We start from the raw sequence: 17632 nt of genomic DNA, 5'->3' as shown, positions 1-17632 counted from the left end.
TAAAATAATCATTACACAGATTTAAATATTTTTCTGCATTACTTTTCCCCCTCCCAATAATAATTAATTCCAAAGAAAACAGGTTATCTTTCCTGAAAATAACATGCAGAAAGTAAAAGGATTTTTAAATTATTTGCACCCCTTTTTCAGTTTTTTTAAAGGCCACAAGCCACCACCACCAGCTGCCCTCCTCACCCGCTCAATAACTGGTTTATTTGAGCCAATAATTTTCCATAGAAGATAAATTCTATTTAAGGTGCTCCATTCCCTTGTTGGAACTCTTAAATCCTTTTGTTAAATCCCTACTGCTAAATATCATATCATATATTAATAATTCACATTTACTAAATATAGTAAGAATTGGTATAAAATGGGTTTTGAGTTTTATTCTTTGGTTTTATTTTACTTTTCCCTATAAAAAAGATAAGTTAAAGGTAAATTGGCTTATCTGGTCACATTTCCTTCTGTTTTCTCATGAATATTAGTTTCTCTAATGTACTGGCTTAAAAACCAGAGTTGAAAATTCCTTAAACAAAAGAGAGCCTATGCATTTGGGCCAGAGGGAGAATGACAAAAGTATCAAGGCAACACAAAGCAAACTCCATGCCTTTTAGTATCTACCGGTACATTGTAATGTTCCATGCATGCACATAAAATATGAAAATTGCATAACATCACTTATCACTGACAAATCTTCAGCTTCCATAGACACCTCTGAGACCCTCAGCTAATGAAATATTTCAGCCTCAACAATGAAGTATTTTAGTAAAGAAGAATTAAAGAGAATTAAGCAGAGCTTGGCAATAAAAGATGCCAAGAAATGTATTTCTCTTAATATAGTAAATAACCTGGTTAACCAGCTTTTTTTAAAAAAAATATCACAACCACAAAGCCAAATACTATGTGAAAAACATTTTATAGTGCAGGATACACAACTCACTTGTAAGGAATTTTGGAGGTAAAATAGCTCCTTCCAGTGCTAGATTGATGTCAGTCAATACAAACACAAATACCTGTCACATACTGTCTGGCCCAGTTTTGTATTATAGATCCATTTCAGAGTGTAAGGTCTGAGGATGTGGTTACTTGTAGCTGTGCAGGGCCTCTTGATCATATTTATCATGGCTGATTTCACTTGACTATATGGAATACAATATTATAAATGCAGTAAATATTTGATGCTGGATACTTTAACAATAGTACTGCACACACTTGGGGAAAACAACCCTAAGCTTTTTAATATTTAAAAGAATCATCCACTTCTGGGTTCCACTTCTGGTCACTGAAGTGAGGAACCACTAATTGTCCTAACTGATGTCCTTTATAAGAGGAGACTGGGAGACGCAGTCTTCTTGGCTCCTTGATCTGTCTGCCACCTTTACTTTCCTGATTGATTCTGGGTGCTATGCAGCACAGAATTAAGGATTTGATGGTACCGATTCCAGAGACTGTATAATATGTTCATTTTATACAGAAAAGAACTTCACGTTTACTGAATCTGGCTTTCTACTAGATTTATGTTTGCCACATTTATATGTGCTATGTCATCAGAGATTCTTGACACAGCTAATTATGAGTCACATTTTTGCATGCTATTTTCATTTAATTCGAGCATTTTTATTCTATATTTTAAAATATTGTATACTGCCCAGAATGACTTTGTGTAAGATGACTAACTATACAAATATGATAAATAAATAAAATCCTATGTATTTTACCTGTAAAAATACTCACTAAATAAACTGTTATAGGAAGTTTCCCTTGAAACCATGCTAAAGTCTCTACTCTTCTCAGAGATATGGGGAGGGAGAAAGACTGGATAAAATTAGCATTATTATCTAATATAGTGTCACACCCTTAGCAATTTTAATATATGTGGACTTCAAGTGCCAGAATTCTGCAGCCAGCATGGGGAATTCTGGGAGTCAAATTCAAAACAACTTAAAGTTGTGAAAGGTGAGAAACAATAGCAGTATTTAGAAAAGCATGCCAGTCTACTTGTGGGTGAAGGTAATAGAACAGGAGTGTCCAAACTTGGGAACTTTAAGACTTGTGGACTTCAACTCCCAGAATTCCCCAGCCCACAAGTCTTAAAGTTCCCAAGTTTGGACACCCCTGTAATAGAACTATTCACTGCCTCATTGGAAAAATAACAAACATTGCATAAAATGCATTTCACCATTGCTGGGAATCTCAGCAATATTTCAAAACTAATTATAGAAAAATCAACAGAATGTACAGACAGCAGCCTTTATAGTTCTAAATATGAAGAGATGGGGATGAAGATGTTTTATTGTAATTGAGGGAAAAAATATTTGATATAAACCAGTTTAATGATATCAACGTGAGGATTGCATCTTACCACTAACAATGTTTTAGATTTAGAATGTCCATCACAAAAAAGAATTGTGACAGGATCAGTTTCTGTCATTCCTGCAATGATAGTATTTGAAAGCAAGATCGAAAGTATCTGTATAGTTATCCCCTCAAACCATCTGTATTGTTATTCCCAGTTGCAAATCAATCACTATGCATGCTTGTCATTTTCAGAAACACACAATATGTAATTAGCAAGTTATTATTTTGAAGCACAGAAACATTAAGACATTTGGAGAAAAAGTTCAAAAGTATAATACATGACTACAGGGGTTTATTAAGTACTTAATATAATGATCTTTTGTACAGCAATCTCTATATTTTAGTACAAAACTCCTTAAACTTTACTTTTTCTAGTATTAAAATTAGGAAAATCATTTTTAAACTTTTGTTTCAATAACTTTTTTTTGCTTTGTGATTAGACTGACATTTTTTCACATGCATTTTATTCAGTTGTGTAGTAACACACATGGCTGAATAAATGTCACTCTCGCTCTGCTTCCAATTATTTGAAAAATTGTATTGCTTACTTGGGTTTGAATGTTTTTTGTTACACTTTTAAGGGAAGATTCCCCCCTCCTTCCCGCTTAAGTGCTAACTAGTATAACATTACCTCATCCACTTTGTGGGCAACGGCCTTTTGGAAACATGCTACCTTCCTCAGGTGAAAAACAAAACCAAGTGCCACTCTTGAACACTAAGAAGTTACTCAACCATCTATAATCCAATTTAATGTGAAAATGTCACATCTGATTATAGTATTTAAGCCCAATTTTAAACCAGCAATTACGAGTATTTCAATTACTAGACTATTCTTTTCATGACAGGAACAATTCTTTTTAATTCTGATCACCATCCTGTTGTTCATCTTCATATTCCATCTTAATCATCACTGCAGAACCATCATGGCTTAGTGTAATTTTGCCAGTTATGAGCTTACTGAGTTTTTCAAAGGTACCACAAAGTTGATTCACTTTGGAGAAAGAAAATATTTTTGCAAGAGGTACATAGATAGCATCTCCCCTAGCCATTGGCTGCATAATTTTACTATCAGCTTCAGAGAAAGGAAAATCGTCCAAATACATCTGGAAACTAGATTGCTGAAATTGGGATTTTGTTCCAATAAGAGTGTCACAGTGCTTTTTACATTCAGATTTTCTATAGTCCAGTTGTTTCCTTGCAATTATTTCTGCTGCTCGAAAAACCTCATTGACCACTGCATTCTGCAAATACTTTTCATCTTTAAGGCTTGGATAAATGATTTTGAAAACCTTTTTCAAGAAAAATCAAAATTCAAGACATTATATAACACATCAACTGTTTAAAGCCTTCACATATTTAGCTTTTTAGCACTATAAACTATACTCAACTTTAAACTTTATGGTATTTACAATGTATCAGAATCAAGCTATAAAGAACTATTTTTTCTAGTTTTCTGTATAGATGCCCTTCCCACTTTTAAGTGTACAATAGGTTCAGCTCCTTCCTGAGAGTTCTTCAACAGATGGAAAAACATAAAGAGTGCACAGATACTTTCTTTTTTGGTGTCTACTTGTCATGGGCCACAATTTAGATTCAGAACTTCACTCTTGACAACATTGTTCCATTTGAGCCTGTGGATTGTCAGCCTCAGAAATCATCAAGCCATGATTCATCTGAGGTTGATCAACCACAGGCATCTCTTGATGAGTTGGAGCAGTCAGATAATGGCTACAATCTTCACAACACTTACACATCAATGCTACTCAATGAGGCTCCTCACTAGGCAAAGGGCCAGGTCAACATAATTGCTGATAACTGCCTGCAGATAAGATTTATGTAGCCAATCCTTATTCCAATTGCCATGTGGTGACTGAACTATTCTCTTAAAAAATGACATATAGATTGGAATTAGTGACTTAGTGACAAATTACTTGTGATGACAAATGGGAAACTATCTGATCTGACAGGAGGTCTTTGATGCTGTTTGGGAGGCCTCCACATGGAGTTCTGTATTAAAACCTCACATAACGGCATTCAGATCAAACCAATCTATGCTAGAAGAAATTACGTCTTTGAACAGAAATAATAAATGCAATTCAGTAGGATTATGTTGATTCCAGTAATTTGCTACATGTGTTCTAGTTCCAGTTACCATTCTTTGGTTTTGCTAGGGCAGTGCACTTTCCAGTAACATAGTATTCCCTATGTGTGCATCAACAGCTGATTGCACCTCTCTTGCAGAGAATGGTTTCTGAAACTGATGCTGAAACATCAAATGCAATCCACTGCACAATGCAAAATCATGATAAATAACAGAAGCCTGAAAAAATTGTGAAATTTGAACATGAGAAACTTGAATAACAAGCATAGGGCCCAGACAAATATGCTCAGAACAAGTAAAATTTTTTTAGCATAAAGCATATATCTTACCTGAACTTTTGCACAAATTACAAGGTTATTACAGTCCACTGTTTACATGCTGATAGAAAGTAAATCTCCTTAAACATGAAACTTATTTCTAAGCAAATATATATGTAGAAGAATAAATATGCAAGACATAATTGTTTCATTGAGAAGATTTCTTCTCATTTTTTACATATTCTACCTACAATTTGCAATGTCCTGCAGTCATGTGATTGTGATTTTTGACTTGGCTTCAGACATGCAAAATCAATGGGGGAAGCCACGTTCTCTTAACAACCACATAATTTATTGAACAACCATGGCGATTTGCTTAATGGCCTTGGCAAGAAATGGTTGTAAAATCAGGTGCATCATGCAATGCCTCACTTAATGACTCTGCTAATTAATTTTCCAGTCTCAATTTTGGTCATAATTCAAGGACTATCTAGATTGGTAGTAATCTCATTACATCCAAATGTTTTGGTTTAAATGATCTAACAATACCGGTAGTTCTTAAACTCCAGTTGACATATCTGAAAGACTTTCCATGCTCTTGCTTCCTTGCTTGACATATTTATTTTGAAGACAACCTGAAATCAATTGAACTTCTTTTCCAGTAGATATTTTAACATTTACAGCTACCCTGACCTAAAGTATGTTTGATATAAAGAGGCAGAAGCCCAGTATTATATCTTTCCAAAATAGTTCCTTCAAATGAAAATTGTTTGATCTTACAGAAGAAAAAGATCTAGTACCGTTGTATAAACTCTTCTCTGATATTCTTCAAATCCCTCAGGTTCGACATTTCTTAGTTTTTTTCTTACAAACACTCCAATTTGTGTACAAAATCCAACATCCTTCCCATGAGGTGGTTCTCCTACGCCAGTAAACTCTACTGTGTAATCATAACGAGCAGCAACATCTACAGCCCTAAATTTATGAGGAAAGAAAAATTAAAAAGTTTGAAGGGGTTTATTCTAACAAATAAGCATGTCACACATTCCAGTCTTCTATGTTTATTCTAACATGCTTACAGTATGGAAATATCTCAACTGCAACAAGAGAGCAAAAAGCCCAATAGAATAAATAATTTTATTCACTTAGAGTGTCACAACAATACATGGTCATTCTTATGAAAACAGGTCAAGAAAGAAAGAAGGAAGAGTAAGGCTTTCTGGTGGGAAGGGCACTCTATTTCTCCTTTTCTGTTATCACTGCAATGGGAATGTACCTGATAGAGCAGTGATGAGGACAACAGGGACTACTGGAAATAAAGTCACCATTTCACCATGCATGCAAAACTGGTAATTTAAAAAAAAATCTCTCCCTGGTTTTGCAGTGCCTCTTTTGGGGTTTGTTTTTTACAACATATTTGGAAGGAAATAGGGCTGACGCTAACAACTCTTAATTCTGCAACCTCAAAAAGAGAAAGGCAGCAACTTCCAGAAAATGGTCTTCTCTTCTTCATACTATTAAACATGCAGGAAATGACTCAAACCACTCACTAAAAGGCTTTCACAGATAAAGGAGAATTATGGTATGTTAAATCTAGGAGCTGTGGTGAAGCAAGAGTAATTCAAGACCCATCAGACAGTATTTCTGAGTATCACTAGACAAACCCTTTTCAAGATAATGAATTTGTATGTGAAAGGTTAAGATGATAAATTTCACTCTAGTACATGTCTCTTAAAATCTGGGTTCCCACATATATGCAGAATGGATGTGATTGACTTGTTCTTCATTTTCCACTTACTTTCCAATCATTGCGGTTATCATATCAACTAGATATGATAACCCTAAATATAAAACACTATCATCCCTGTGATTTTTTTTTTACTGTCATCATTTCAAAACTGGTGACAGGAAAATATGAGATTGGTCTGATTTTCATTATTTCCTGCTCCATTTCTAGTTCCAATGCAAAGTAGTGGTGTTAACATACAAACTACATTATTTTATGGGATTAAATTATTTGAAGATTTTTATTCCCACACATGCCTACTCATACACTGTCATCTTTAGGGAAGGCACTACTTCCTAACTGTAGTGAAACAACTCTAAGTATCTACTATTTCTCTCTCTAGCACTAGGCAATGACTTTCTCCCAAGCCTTTTACTATAATAGGTCAATATTTAAAATTAAAGTATTGCAAAACACCATTTAATTATTTTGGTTGCTGTTAGACTTTCATGGTTTGTATTTTTAGTAGTATTATTTTAATGTCCATTTTCATATCTACATCTACAAGATTGAAGGAACTTACCAGTTCTGAAATTGTGTTCGATTCCATTCAAACTTATGATCTGGGTGTCTAAATAATGATACAGTTTTAAGTAAATAATTGAATTCTGAGTTTGGTGTGCTAATTACAATCATGGCTGGAGACATGAAGCCAAATACTACTTCTGGAAATTTCTCAAGATCTTTTGCCTCTAAGTGTTCTATTCTGTAATACAAAATTGTAAAAAAGATCTTTTTACTTCTCAGATCAAGTAAATATATTTACTTTAACAACATCCCAGGACTTCAATGCAATTGTTACAATGAAATGATGCAGAGAACTGATCACCAATATTCAAATTTTGGACACAGATGGAAAATCAATGACACAGGAGTGAAACCAGAGTAGGAGAGATAGGATCACTGTTCGGCATGCCCTGAATCAAATTAACTTTAATATCCTGTGCTGCCAGTATAAAAATTGAGCTTTTATACTTCTTTACTTCCAGATCATATTTGCAATGTTCTATAGTCTAAGAAATTGGAAAACTAAGAGAAGATATTCCTAATTTATGAAACTTTGCTAAGAACCAGGAAATAGAAATGTATAAATATCCTAGATAGTCCATGATCCTTTGAGTCATTCTTTCAGAGATATTTCCTCATGAATTTCCTTAATACCTTCAACAATGATAGAAATTCTAATGTTCTGCCTTCACTGGAAAAGGCAGGATACATTCAAAGACGTAGCTGAAAACAGCCCATATTGAATTGCATAGCAGTCAAACATCAGCACAGGAAACTGTTTATTAGATCATAAACCTATTATTATATTTTTGATGTCATAAAAGGTTTTATAACATTCCTTCCACAAGAGCCATGGGTTCCGGATTTTGGATGCATTCTGTGTTAGCCCATCTGAGGTACTTTGGATCAAAGGTAATAAGAACAAGAATTTTAGTAGTATATATGAAGAAAATTGTGTTTTTAGTCATCTGAGCTTGCTTTTTAAACATTCATCAACTAATATGAAATATAAAGGAATACCCACAGTTCAACGCAGGTTACCATATCAAAGCCCAGCATACAAGGATCCTTCTGAACAACCGAACCCTGAAGAAGGGTGACTGTCAGCTGTCTTTCACTTGGCTGAAGATAGTCACTAGGAAGAGGAGACAACATATACCTGGAAGCAAATAAATTACACAGAATAAAAGCATTGTTTTGGAAGGTAGGTAAGGAAGGTAGATAGATAGGTAAGTTGGTTGGTTGGTTGGTTGGTTGTTTTGGGGCACAAAACATTGTTTTCCCTTTTCACCTTGGGTGTGCTGTAAATCATGAACGTATAATTCAGCTTCAGTCATTCAACGTGGAAGAAAACTATAAGTCAAAAATACTTGAGTTTTAATATTCTCCTCCATCCAATACATTGTTGATACACTGAATAATGTCTGGCTGATTTATGAATAATATGGATGCTGTTTCTTTGGATAACCACAAATCTCCTTGGTCTATCACTATATTTTTGTGACATATGTTGGACTACTAATATATGAAATAATTCTTAATTTGTGGACAATGAATTTATTTCCTTCAGCATTATTTTTGGAACTTCTGTCCACTTAATTATTTTCCTGAATGAAAATGATAGTAAGTTTTCCTTACTAATTAAAAATTGCAACATAAGCAAAGTATAAAAATGGTATATCAGGAAGGCAAAATGATTATATTACTTTTTGATTAATTGTGCTAGAGATCTTTATAGACATGAAATGAATAGCAGATTGTATATGTGAGAAAGATCAGAAACAAACGACCATATTTTTTGTTCTCTCAACTCTAAAATGTTGTAATGAACTTTCAATTAGGCACTGACCTATCCTATCAATATTTTTAAAGAATATTTCAGAAATGGAAAATAAAACTCTCTTATGAGAGAACGACAGGAAAAGGAAAGGAAAAGGAAAGGAAAGGAAAGGGAAGGGAAGGGAAGGGAAGGGAAGGAAAGGTAAGGAAGGGAAGGGAAGGGAAGGGAAGGGAAAGGAAAGGAAAGGAAAGGAAAGGAGGTAAGTTGGTTGGTTGGTTGGTTGGCTGGTTGTTTGGGGGCACAAAACATTGTTTTCCCAAAATTAATTAAAACATTCAACTTACATGTTTTCTTTCATTACTTCTTCACTGATATCTAGCCCAACTAGTTCTTCAATACAATTGCAGAATTTCAGCATCCAGAGTAGTCTACAATCAGCACATCCCAAATCTGCTACCTGTTAATTTGAAATTAATACAATTTGTCATAACACACATAAGTCTTGTTTCAGGGGTGAAATCCTACCGGTTTGGGCTGGTTCGGGAGAACCGGTAGTGGACATTGGGCCTGGGTCACCGAACCGGTAGGGACCGCTGGCTGCCCACACGCCCGAACCGGTCCCCTGATCGCTGCTCACTCACTCACCCCACCCCACCCAGTCTCTGCTTTCCACCGTCCCAGGCTGCCTCCCCTACTCCCTTCCCTGCGGCTGGCGGCCCACAGCCCTGCCTTGCTTGTTTACCTTACACGCGGCCTTCCTGGTGTCTCCGTGGCCAGCTTGCAAAGGCAGGCAAGTGGAAGGCTGAATGGAAGGCAGGGAAGCATGTCAGGACCAGCTGGCCAGCCGCAGGGAAGGGAGCTAGCAGCCTACATTCTTCCCCTGCCATGCTTGCCTGCCTTCCATGCGGCCTTCCTGGCGGTCCCCCATGCCCGCTTGCCTTTCAAGGTCTGCATCCAGCCTGGTCCAGCCAGTGGGTGGGTGAGCAGCACTTGGTGGAGATGTAGCCGCTGCTCTGGTGCGAGGGGCAAAGGTGGTGGCGATCCAGAAGGGCAAGCCCCAGGCCTGCTGCACATGTGTACCACCTGCCCTCCCAGACACCCCTGCTACCGCTGCTTCAGCCCCATAGCAGCGGCTGCATCTCCACCTAGGGCCGCCTGTCAGCCTTACCAACATGCTGAGTCCTGCAGCTCTTTGACCCCTCTCCTGCGGTTCCCTGCTGACCCATTCGCGCAATCTGCTCTCCATCCCAAGAAGCGTTTGAGCCTTTTCACAGAGCTGTGTGGCTGAAGTGCCCTATCATTTTCTCCACACTGCCCAGGATGGCTGCTTTTTGCAATTCCACATCCTTCGCAGGCAGCTCAGCGTCAGCCAGTCCTCTTCTCATGTTGACTCAGGAAGGAGGGGAATGGGGAGCAGCAGCAGCCACCATCACCAGATGCAGGGAGGAGAGTTCCAGTTCTCCAGCCCAGGACTCTCCTTGCGCAGGGCTCTCCTCTTTATTCTTTTTTCTATTTTGAATTCTTAGGAGATATTCTATTTGATCCACGTTAGAAATTATTGCTATCTCTCCCATCTGTCTGCTTGTACCATTTTTGGAATTATCTCCTCTATTCCTTCCTCAGCCCTTTCTGGATTCTCCTCTATTTTCTGAATTTTTTGTTCATTTTTTATTGTCATTAGCTGGGTTTTTCCTAATCTCCCAGTATCAATTCCATCATCTCCCTATGATTACTTGTTATATCTTCCTTAATACATTGAAATATTATAAAGAAATAATATTTCTTTATGAATTGCATTTGTTTTCCCCCTCTGAGACATTTTGTGCTGGTATACTACACTAATCACTCAATATTCCACAAAAATTTCAATATCCTAATTTTCCCGAAGAACCAAAAACACCAGTATTAATAAAATTTACACAGTCCTGGAACTATTTCTCAAAATCTCCTAAATTTATAGTCCTTAAAATTTTCCAGTTTGCACCCTCTAAATTTTCCAAATTTTTAGGTCTTATTCAATTTTTCTTCTTTCTTCTTTCACCTCATCTAATGTTCTGTCAAATGATCTTAATAATCCCGATTGGCCCACCAAATTTCCCTAGATGTTTTTACTCCAGAAAGTCAAATATTCAATTTCAAGGATGTTTGTTAATTGTCTTCAAACGGCTCACTAAACTGTGGCTTTGCAATAAACTATGATCAGGTCAACATCTTACTTGTGAAATCAGATTATATTACTTAACCACAACCCTTTATTTTCTGATCTGAGAAAGGGTCTGTTTTTATTGAAATGCTTTTTCACAGCATCTACTTGAATAATAACCATATTATTTTAAATCTACACCCCTCAGTGCTGTGATTCCTAATCTGTATACTGTGATGCCTTGGGGAACCGTAACAGGGTATTTTACTAAATAAAACTGTCTAACTATTCTGATGTACTTGCAGTGCAGAGTTTGGGAACTATTAGAGCCGTGATGGCGAACCTATGGGACCCGTGCCACAGGTGGCACGCAGAGCCATTTGTAAGGGCACACGAGGCGTTGCCCTGTCAGCTCCAGTGTGCATGTGCATGCTGGACAGCTGATTTTGGCCTTCATTTTCAGATGTTTTTCACCCTCTGAAGTCTTCAGGCTTCTGGAGGGCGAAAAACGGCCCAACAGGCAAACCAGAGGTCAGAAAATGGGCCATTTCCGCCCTTCTCAGGACCTCCAGGTGGGTGGGGGAGGCTGCTTTTGCTCTCCCCAGGCTCCTGGAAAGCCCCTGAAGCCTGAGGATGACAAAAAACAGACCTACCGGAAGTTGGAAAATGGGCCATTTCCGGCCTCCAGAGGGCCTCCAGGGAAGAGGGGGAGGCCCTTTTCACCCTTCCCAGGTTCCAAGGAAGTTATGCGTGCATGCGCAGGACAGCAGGGTGGGTCCCGTGTGCATGCACAGGGGGCATGTCACGGGGGGCATAAAGTTATGGGATGGGCACATGAGCACGTGAGTGCGCTTGTGCTTTTGGCACCCAAGGCGAAAAAGGTTCTCCATCACTGTCCCAGAGTATTACAATTCCTAATTCAATCTTTTAACTGTGTTTTATTACAGCAAAATAATATAAGGATTAGAGTTCTAATGCAGTCAGCCATACTAAAAAAAATTGTACTAGGAAACACATACTAACCTTTTTAGGTTTATGCTTATTCACCAACTGCTTAATAAAATGGTAACGTTGCTTATACAATGGTGGTGTAAATGTAATAATCCTCACAAGATCATCTTTTTTCATTGTTTCATCCATATTCAAAACTAAGAACAAAAAATAGCATTATGTAAATGCTATACAGGTAGCCTTCAACTTGTAAGTTTAGTGACAGTTAACAACAGCATTGAAAAAAGTGACTCAACAATTTTTCGCACATACGACCATTGCAGTATTCCCATGGTCACGTGATCAAAATTCAGATGCTTTACAACTGACTCATATTTATGATGGTTGCAGCAACCTGGGGTATTGTGATCATCTTTTGTGACCTTCTGACAAGCAAAGACAATGGAGAAACCAGATTCACTTAACAATCGTGTTACTAACTTAATTGCAGGAATTCATTTAACAAGTGAAGATCATAAAATGGGGGCAAAATTCACTGAACAAATGTATTAACTTAGCAACAGAAATTTTGGGTTCAATTTTGGTCCTAAGTCATGAAGTTTCTGTAGTCTCAGAAACTCTTGTGCAAATTGAGATCCGAATATATTTCATGGCTCTTTAAATTACATACATATATACAAATATCGGAGCCTGCTCTTTTGATTGATTGTCATTGTAGTTATCAAAATTTCTTCCACATTCCTTTTTCCTATAGAATTAATTTGCAACTCTTGATATAAATCAGGTTTGATCTTATTTATATATGTCATTAAGTAATTGAATTGATACTGAACTTCTTTGGGGTTTTTTGACAAGATGGGATCATTGATTTTTATTTTCGGTATTCAGCTAGGCCTTTTATTCTAACACAGAATAAAAGTAAGCCTTTCTCTTCATGGTATCCTCTTTAAAACAATTGTGAATCAAAATAAAGACAAAGCAAACCTGGATTTTGGATCTTTTTCCTTTTTTAATTACTTTATTAATGATCTGGTATATGAACTAAGTGAACTTTATTTCTTTCCTTCCTTTATATAAGAAATATATCATTTTAGCCTTATGCAGATGATATGGTTTTGTTTACTTAAGCTCAAATAGCAGATAATTATTGTAAATTGTATTGACTGTGTTTAAAGATGAAATGCCACATAGTAATAGCCAAAATAAAATTGAACAAAATTCCTCATATCACTATCTTGGAATTTTCAGTGGTTTAGGTTGATTGGATTCTAATGTGAAAGCACTAAACCTAAAGGCTCTGGATTTTTGATCCCAGAGGCAAGACTGGTGTCCCCTGCAACACAACCCGCAACTTACATAAAGCCTGTGTGTGGCTTCCTCCACCCCCAACGCATCCCTACATTTCTTAACTGGCACACCTTCTGTTTAATAACCCTCAAGTTTGGAGTTAACAATTGGGAGTGTTATATTTTTAATATTTTTTTGTTATTTCATCATTCTTTGTAAGTAACTGGAGTCTAAAAAGTGGCATGGTTAAAATAGATTTATCCTCTTTCATTTCTGTAGGCAAATCTCCAGACCTATTTCATCTATTTGCCATCTGGGTCTCCTCTCTTTTCTACTTTAGATCCCCTATTTTTCCTCTTTATCAGAGAAATGAATTCATCCAAATTGTGTAACCATTCCCTTTTTCTCACCCACTGGGATTTTATCTATAATGACAAGCAAGAAGTTAATGTGACTAGCTTTTTCTAATCTGAACTCTTTTAAGTACAAACCATTTACATTTGAAGCCCAAGGTAACTGGGTCCATTTTATATCACTCTCTCCCAATAAACACCAGTCAACTGTGCAGTCAAGTGGAGTAAATTCACCAAACTTGTCAATTATTTCTATGGATGGAAACTAATCAAGGGGATAAGCAACCTAGAACTAAGGAGAAACTTCCTAACAGTGAAAACAATTAAGCAACGGAACAGCTTCCCTTCAGAAGTTATGGGTGCTCCGACACTGGAGGCTTTCAAGAAAAGACTGGATAGCCACTTGTCTGAAATGGCAGAGACTCCTGCATGGGCAGGGGGCTGGACTGGATGACCCCCAAGGTCCCTTACAACTCTGTTATTCTATGTTCTATGAGATTTTAAAGGTCAAAAAGAAAAGTAGCAAATGCAAAGGTTAAAGACATTTAGTGATTCAGTAACTTGTTGAATCACAAGTGACAAGGCACACCATGAAGAAGCTGAGTTGAAGAAGCTTATTGGATGAGAAGCGAAACGTCTTCAAAGTAAAACCAGTTGCACCTCTTAGAAAAGCACCTTTGAGACAACCACGACCTGGATGACTGAGAATCTCCATAGACTTTTATCATTCTGGTTTTCAAAACCTGTATACTTTTTTTAAAAGGATATTTTTATATCATTGCAAAAAAAAACCTATCAGTGAAGTGCGTTTAAGACGCTCAAATAAATGACCGAGTTTGCACACGCCACCTAAAGCTTTGCACTACAATTTAACAAGTTCACAATTACGGGTGCTGGACATGCTCGACGAGAACGAAGAACATCAACAGTCCGAGCTGGGTTTACAACAGCGGCGCCCTCGGCTACCCTACGGTCAGCCTCATTGCAATTCCCGCGTGTCTTGCAAGCGCAGCCCCAGGAGACGTTGCCTTCTTCTCAATTAATCCAACGGCATTCTATGATTACTACGTAGAACGCCACAGGCGTTGCAATATGTGGGCGGTTGGGCCCTCGTCACCCAACCAAGCAGCAAAGGACGCTTCGGCCCCGCGCGCTCTCCGAGCCCAACCGAAGGGACGCCGCCTCGCGCTCATCTTGCTCCTCCCCCTCCGAGGACTTTCCGAGCCGTCCTCGGAGTCGGCCCAACCACCTTCTCTTCCCAGCCTCCCCGCGTGCTGCGATTGGCCGTCTCAGTCCCGGAAGGAATTTTTTTTTTTGCTCATTTCCGCGGGAGCCGCCATCTTGTCGGCGGTTGGTTGGCGGAGTCGCTCTGCGTTCAAGCTGGAAGGCTTCAGCCAGTCTTACTCGCGCGGCCTAGTCGCCCGCTCCTTTGGCGCCAGCGACTTGTTTTTCGCTGGGGCCGCTATGGCCAATAACTGCCCCCTCGTGGGGCCCGGCAACTGCCATCCGCTGCCGCCTCACCAGTCGCCGCAGCAGCAGCAGCAGCACCAGGGAATTCTGCAACAGCAGCAGAATCCGCAGGCCGGCGCCGTTTTGTCGCCCCCGTTAGCGCTCCAGAGCGCGGGCCCCAAACCGGCCGCCTCGGGCAAGCAAGGCAACGCTCTGCCTCTTTGGGGGAATGAAAAGACCATGAACCTAAACCCCATGATCCTCACCAACATCCTCTCGTCCCCTTACTTCAAGGTGCAGCTTTACGAACTGAAAACCTACCACGAGGTGGTCGACGAGATCTTTTTCAAGGTGAGCGGGCGACGCGGGACAGGAAATAGGCCAAACGGGGGAACTGGACGAAACTAGAGGGCTCCTCAAAACGAGTCTCTCTCGAGGCCGAACATTGTGGCCTCCAGCCTTCGAGTTGGGTGGGCCTCCCTTCCCACTTCCTTCTGAAAGAAATAGGCGAGAAAGGGACCGCTCTTCCTCCCCTCCCTATCTCGAAATCAACGGAGGGGGCCTTACGCCGGTGTGTTTGTGCAAAAAGGGGCAGCCAAACCTAAAAGACGTCGATGTAAACCTATCGACCCCAATTGTGTTTGTAGTATTTGGGAGTGTGTGAGTCGGAAAAACGATCCCTGATTCTGTGTTGAAACCTCTTCTCTTTTTGGAACCTTCTCGGCATGGAAAAGGAATGGAATGAAAATAAGGTTAATAACCGTTTTCGTTCCATGCTACTTCCACACCTCTAAAAGTGAGAGTGAATTTTACTTTGTTTTTTTTTTCTCCCAGAAACGCAGGGTAGCTATATTGGAATCTACTTTTGTAACAGTTGTGAGTAGTAGTTGCCCTGAGGAGTATGACCACATCACGCTGCATGATTAGCTTAATGGATGAATGAGTTCCTGGTCTAAAATTCTACATTTACCAGATGTCCCAAAATATCATTGTGATTGACTATTATTTATTCTTTAGTTTTTGTAACTGCTTGGGGCGGGGAGCACTAATGAACTTTGTGAGACTTGGTTTTATTTACATATGGATAAGATTACACTAGTAATGTTAGCATAGATACTACCATTCTCTGTTGTAATGGCTAGCTGGACATTGCATCTGCCTGACTTTTTACTTGCCTTGAAAAGCAAAATACAGACATGATTAAAATTTAGATAAATATTTACTAAGAAACACAAAAATACCAAACTAACATTTGGATTACATCATGGAGATGCTGCAAAGGTCGCAACTGTGAACAATGATCATAAGTCACTTTTTTCTTTGCCGTAACTTTCAGTAGTTACTAAATGAACAGTTGTAAATCAAGGCCTATCTGTACAATGCGAAATTAAGTTTTCACCCTTGAGAAGGCATTCAAAGATTGATTTGCTATTTTTTTTATTTGCCCTGTAATGTAGTCTAAAAAATCTGATCAGGTGCAAAAAGTATTCTGAACTGTGAGATAGATAAACCTTTTCATTTTCTATTTTCTGAATGCTTATCCATACCTTCAGAACATGAAGAGTCAGAACTACTGTATTAGCAAAACACAGGAGGAATTGCTTCTTAACATTTTCTATTAAAGTTCAGTTCTTTTAATTGAATATTGTGAATGTGCGTCAGTACACCCCATTTATATTTTTAAGTTGCAGGCAACATAAGGGATTGTAAGGTAATCTCTATATTGGAGATCGTAGCTTCTATAGAATTATCTAAGCCTACTCCATAAATCTGGATTTGTAGATGTGTTTGAGGCACTATTGGTCAGAATCACTCAAAACTCATTTGTCCTATTCTCACCAGAAAATGCTGGATGTGATAACTAAAGTTGGTAACTTAGATGACACTTCTTTATCTTATTGACAAACATTATGTGAAAGCCTTGATGGATCAAAGCCCTTATGGGTGACAGAGACTGAGACCCACTTGGTGACAGTCATATGTTTTTGATTGCAACTTGGGGTGCTAAAGAGTGTAAATGAATGAAATGAAATAAAGAAAAATAGTGTTTGTCAGTAAGAGGGGGAAGGTTTATTAAGGTGGGTTTGTGGAGTTGATGGATAAATGCATGCATGGAAGTGAAGATGTAGTTTAATTATGAAATTAAAGGGTAAGAGCTATTTCAGAAAGAATGAAGTTAGTATCATTCAGATTGTATGGGTATATATAAAGGTACACATATGTTTCATTGATAGTACAATTGAAAGCACCAGGAATGAGTTTAGAGAAAAAATATGTGACATTCTAAATGAATGCTAATCAGGGGGGGGAAAGTCAAGAAGTGTTATAAATGAATGTGTGAGAACAAAAATGAATGCAAAACTGAGCCATTTGAAAGCTCCAATATTGTCATTAGTTTCTGGCAAGTATTTGTATTGAAAAATATTTCTTTTTTTATACATACATGTCGCCCTTATTCTACCCTGAATTAAGGGATTACAGGTTCATAGAAAGGAACTTTTTATGGTAAAGTAATCCATATATAGATAATCCTTGATGTATGATCAAAATTGAGCCTAGCAATTATGATCGTGATTTTTGATAAGTAAAACAGGTCATTTACATAACTAAGTTAATTTTATTTACCTTTTTTGCAATAGTTGTAAAGTGAACCCATTGTT

General features: G+C 38.2%; 2 protein-coding genes across 4 annotated transcripts in view; one reads left to right on the top strand and one right to left on the bottom strand.

The window, feature by feature from the left end:
- Nucleotides 1–2232: 2232 nt before the first annotated feature.
- On the bottom strand, nucleotides 2233–15315 carry HENMT1 (HEN methyltransferase 1). 2 transcript variants are annotated; one of them, XM_081946876.1, is made up of 7 exons: nucleotides 15294–15315; nucleotides 11956–12080; nucleotides 9134–9246; nucleotides 8034–8168; nucleotides 7026–7208; nucleotides 5517–5691; nucleotides 2233–3647 (listed from the first exon to the last, which is right to left on the bottom strand). In XM_081946876.1, exons 2-7 carry the CDS (start codon nucleotides 12070–12072, stop codon nucleotides 3216–3218), a joined length of 1155 nt encoding a protein of 384 aa, XP_081803002.1. In that variant the 5' UTR covers nucleotides 12073–12080; nucleotides 15294–15315; the 3' UTR covers nucleotides 2233–3215. The 2 variants fall into 2 exon arrangements, with proteins under 2 accessions (XP_081803002.1, XP_081803001.1); XM_081946875.1 differs by lacking the exon at nucleotides 15294–15315 and adding an exon at nucleotides 14412–14742 and having other exon boundaries at nucleotides 2234–3647.
- PRPF38B (pre-mRNA processing factor 38B) overlaps nucleotides 14843–17632 on the top strand; it is a 16517-nt gene continuing 13727 nt past the window's right edge. Inside the window, exon 1 of one of the 2 annotated variants that reach the window (XM_081946860.1) lies at nucleotides 14843–15323. In XM_081946860.1, coding sequence (XP_081802986.1) covers nucleotides 14988–15323 — 336 coding nt within the window. In that variant the 5' untranslated portion in view covers nucleotides 14843–14987. The remainder of the gene's footprint in view (nucleotides 15324–17632) is intronic. The other variant, XM_081946861.1, reaches the window with a different exon arrangement.

This window comes from Natrix helvetica (assembly GCF_964273705.1).
Source record: "Natrix helvetica genome assembly, chromosome: 3".
Lineage (NCBI taxonomy): Eukaryota > Metazoa > Chordata > Lepidosauria > Squamata > Natricidae > Natrix > Natrix helvetica.
Note: the sequence above shows the minus strand (reverse complement) of the source record. Positions and strands in the feature narration are given on the sequence as shown.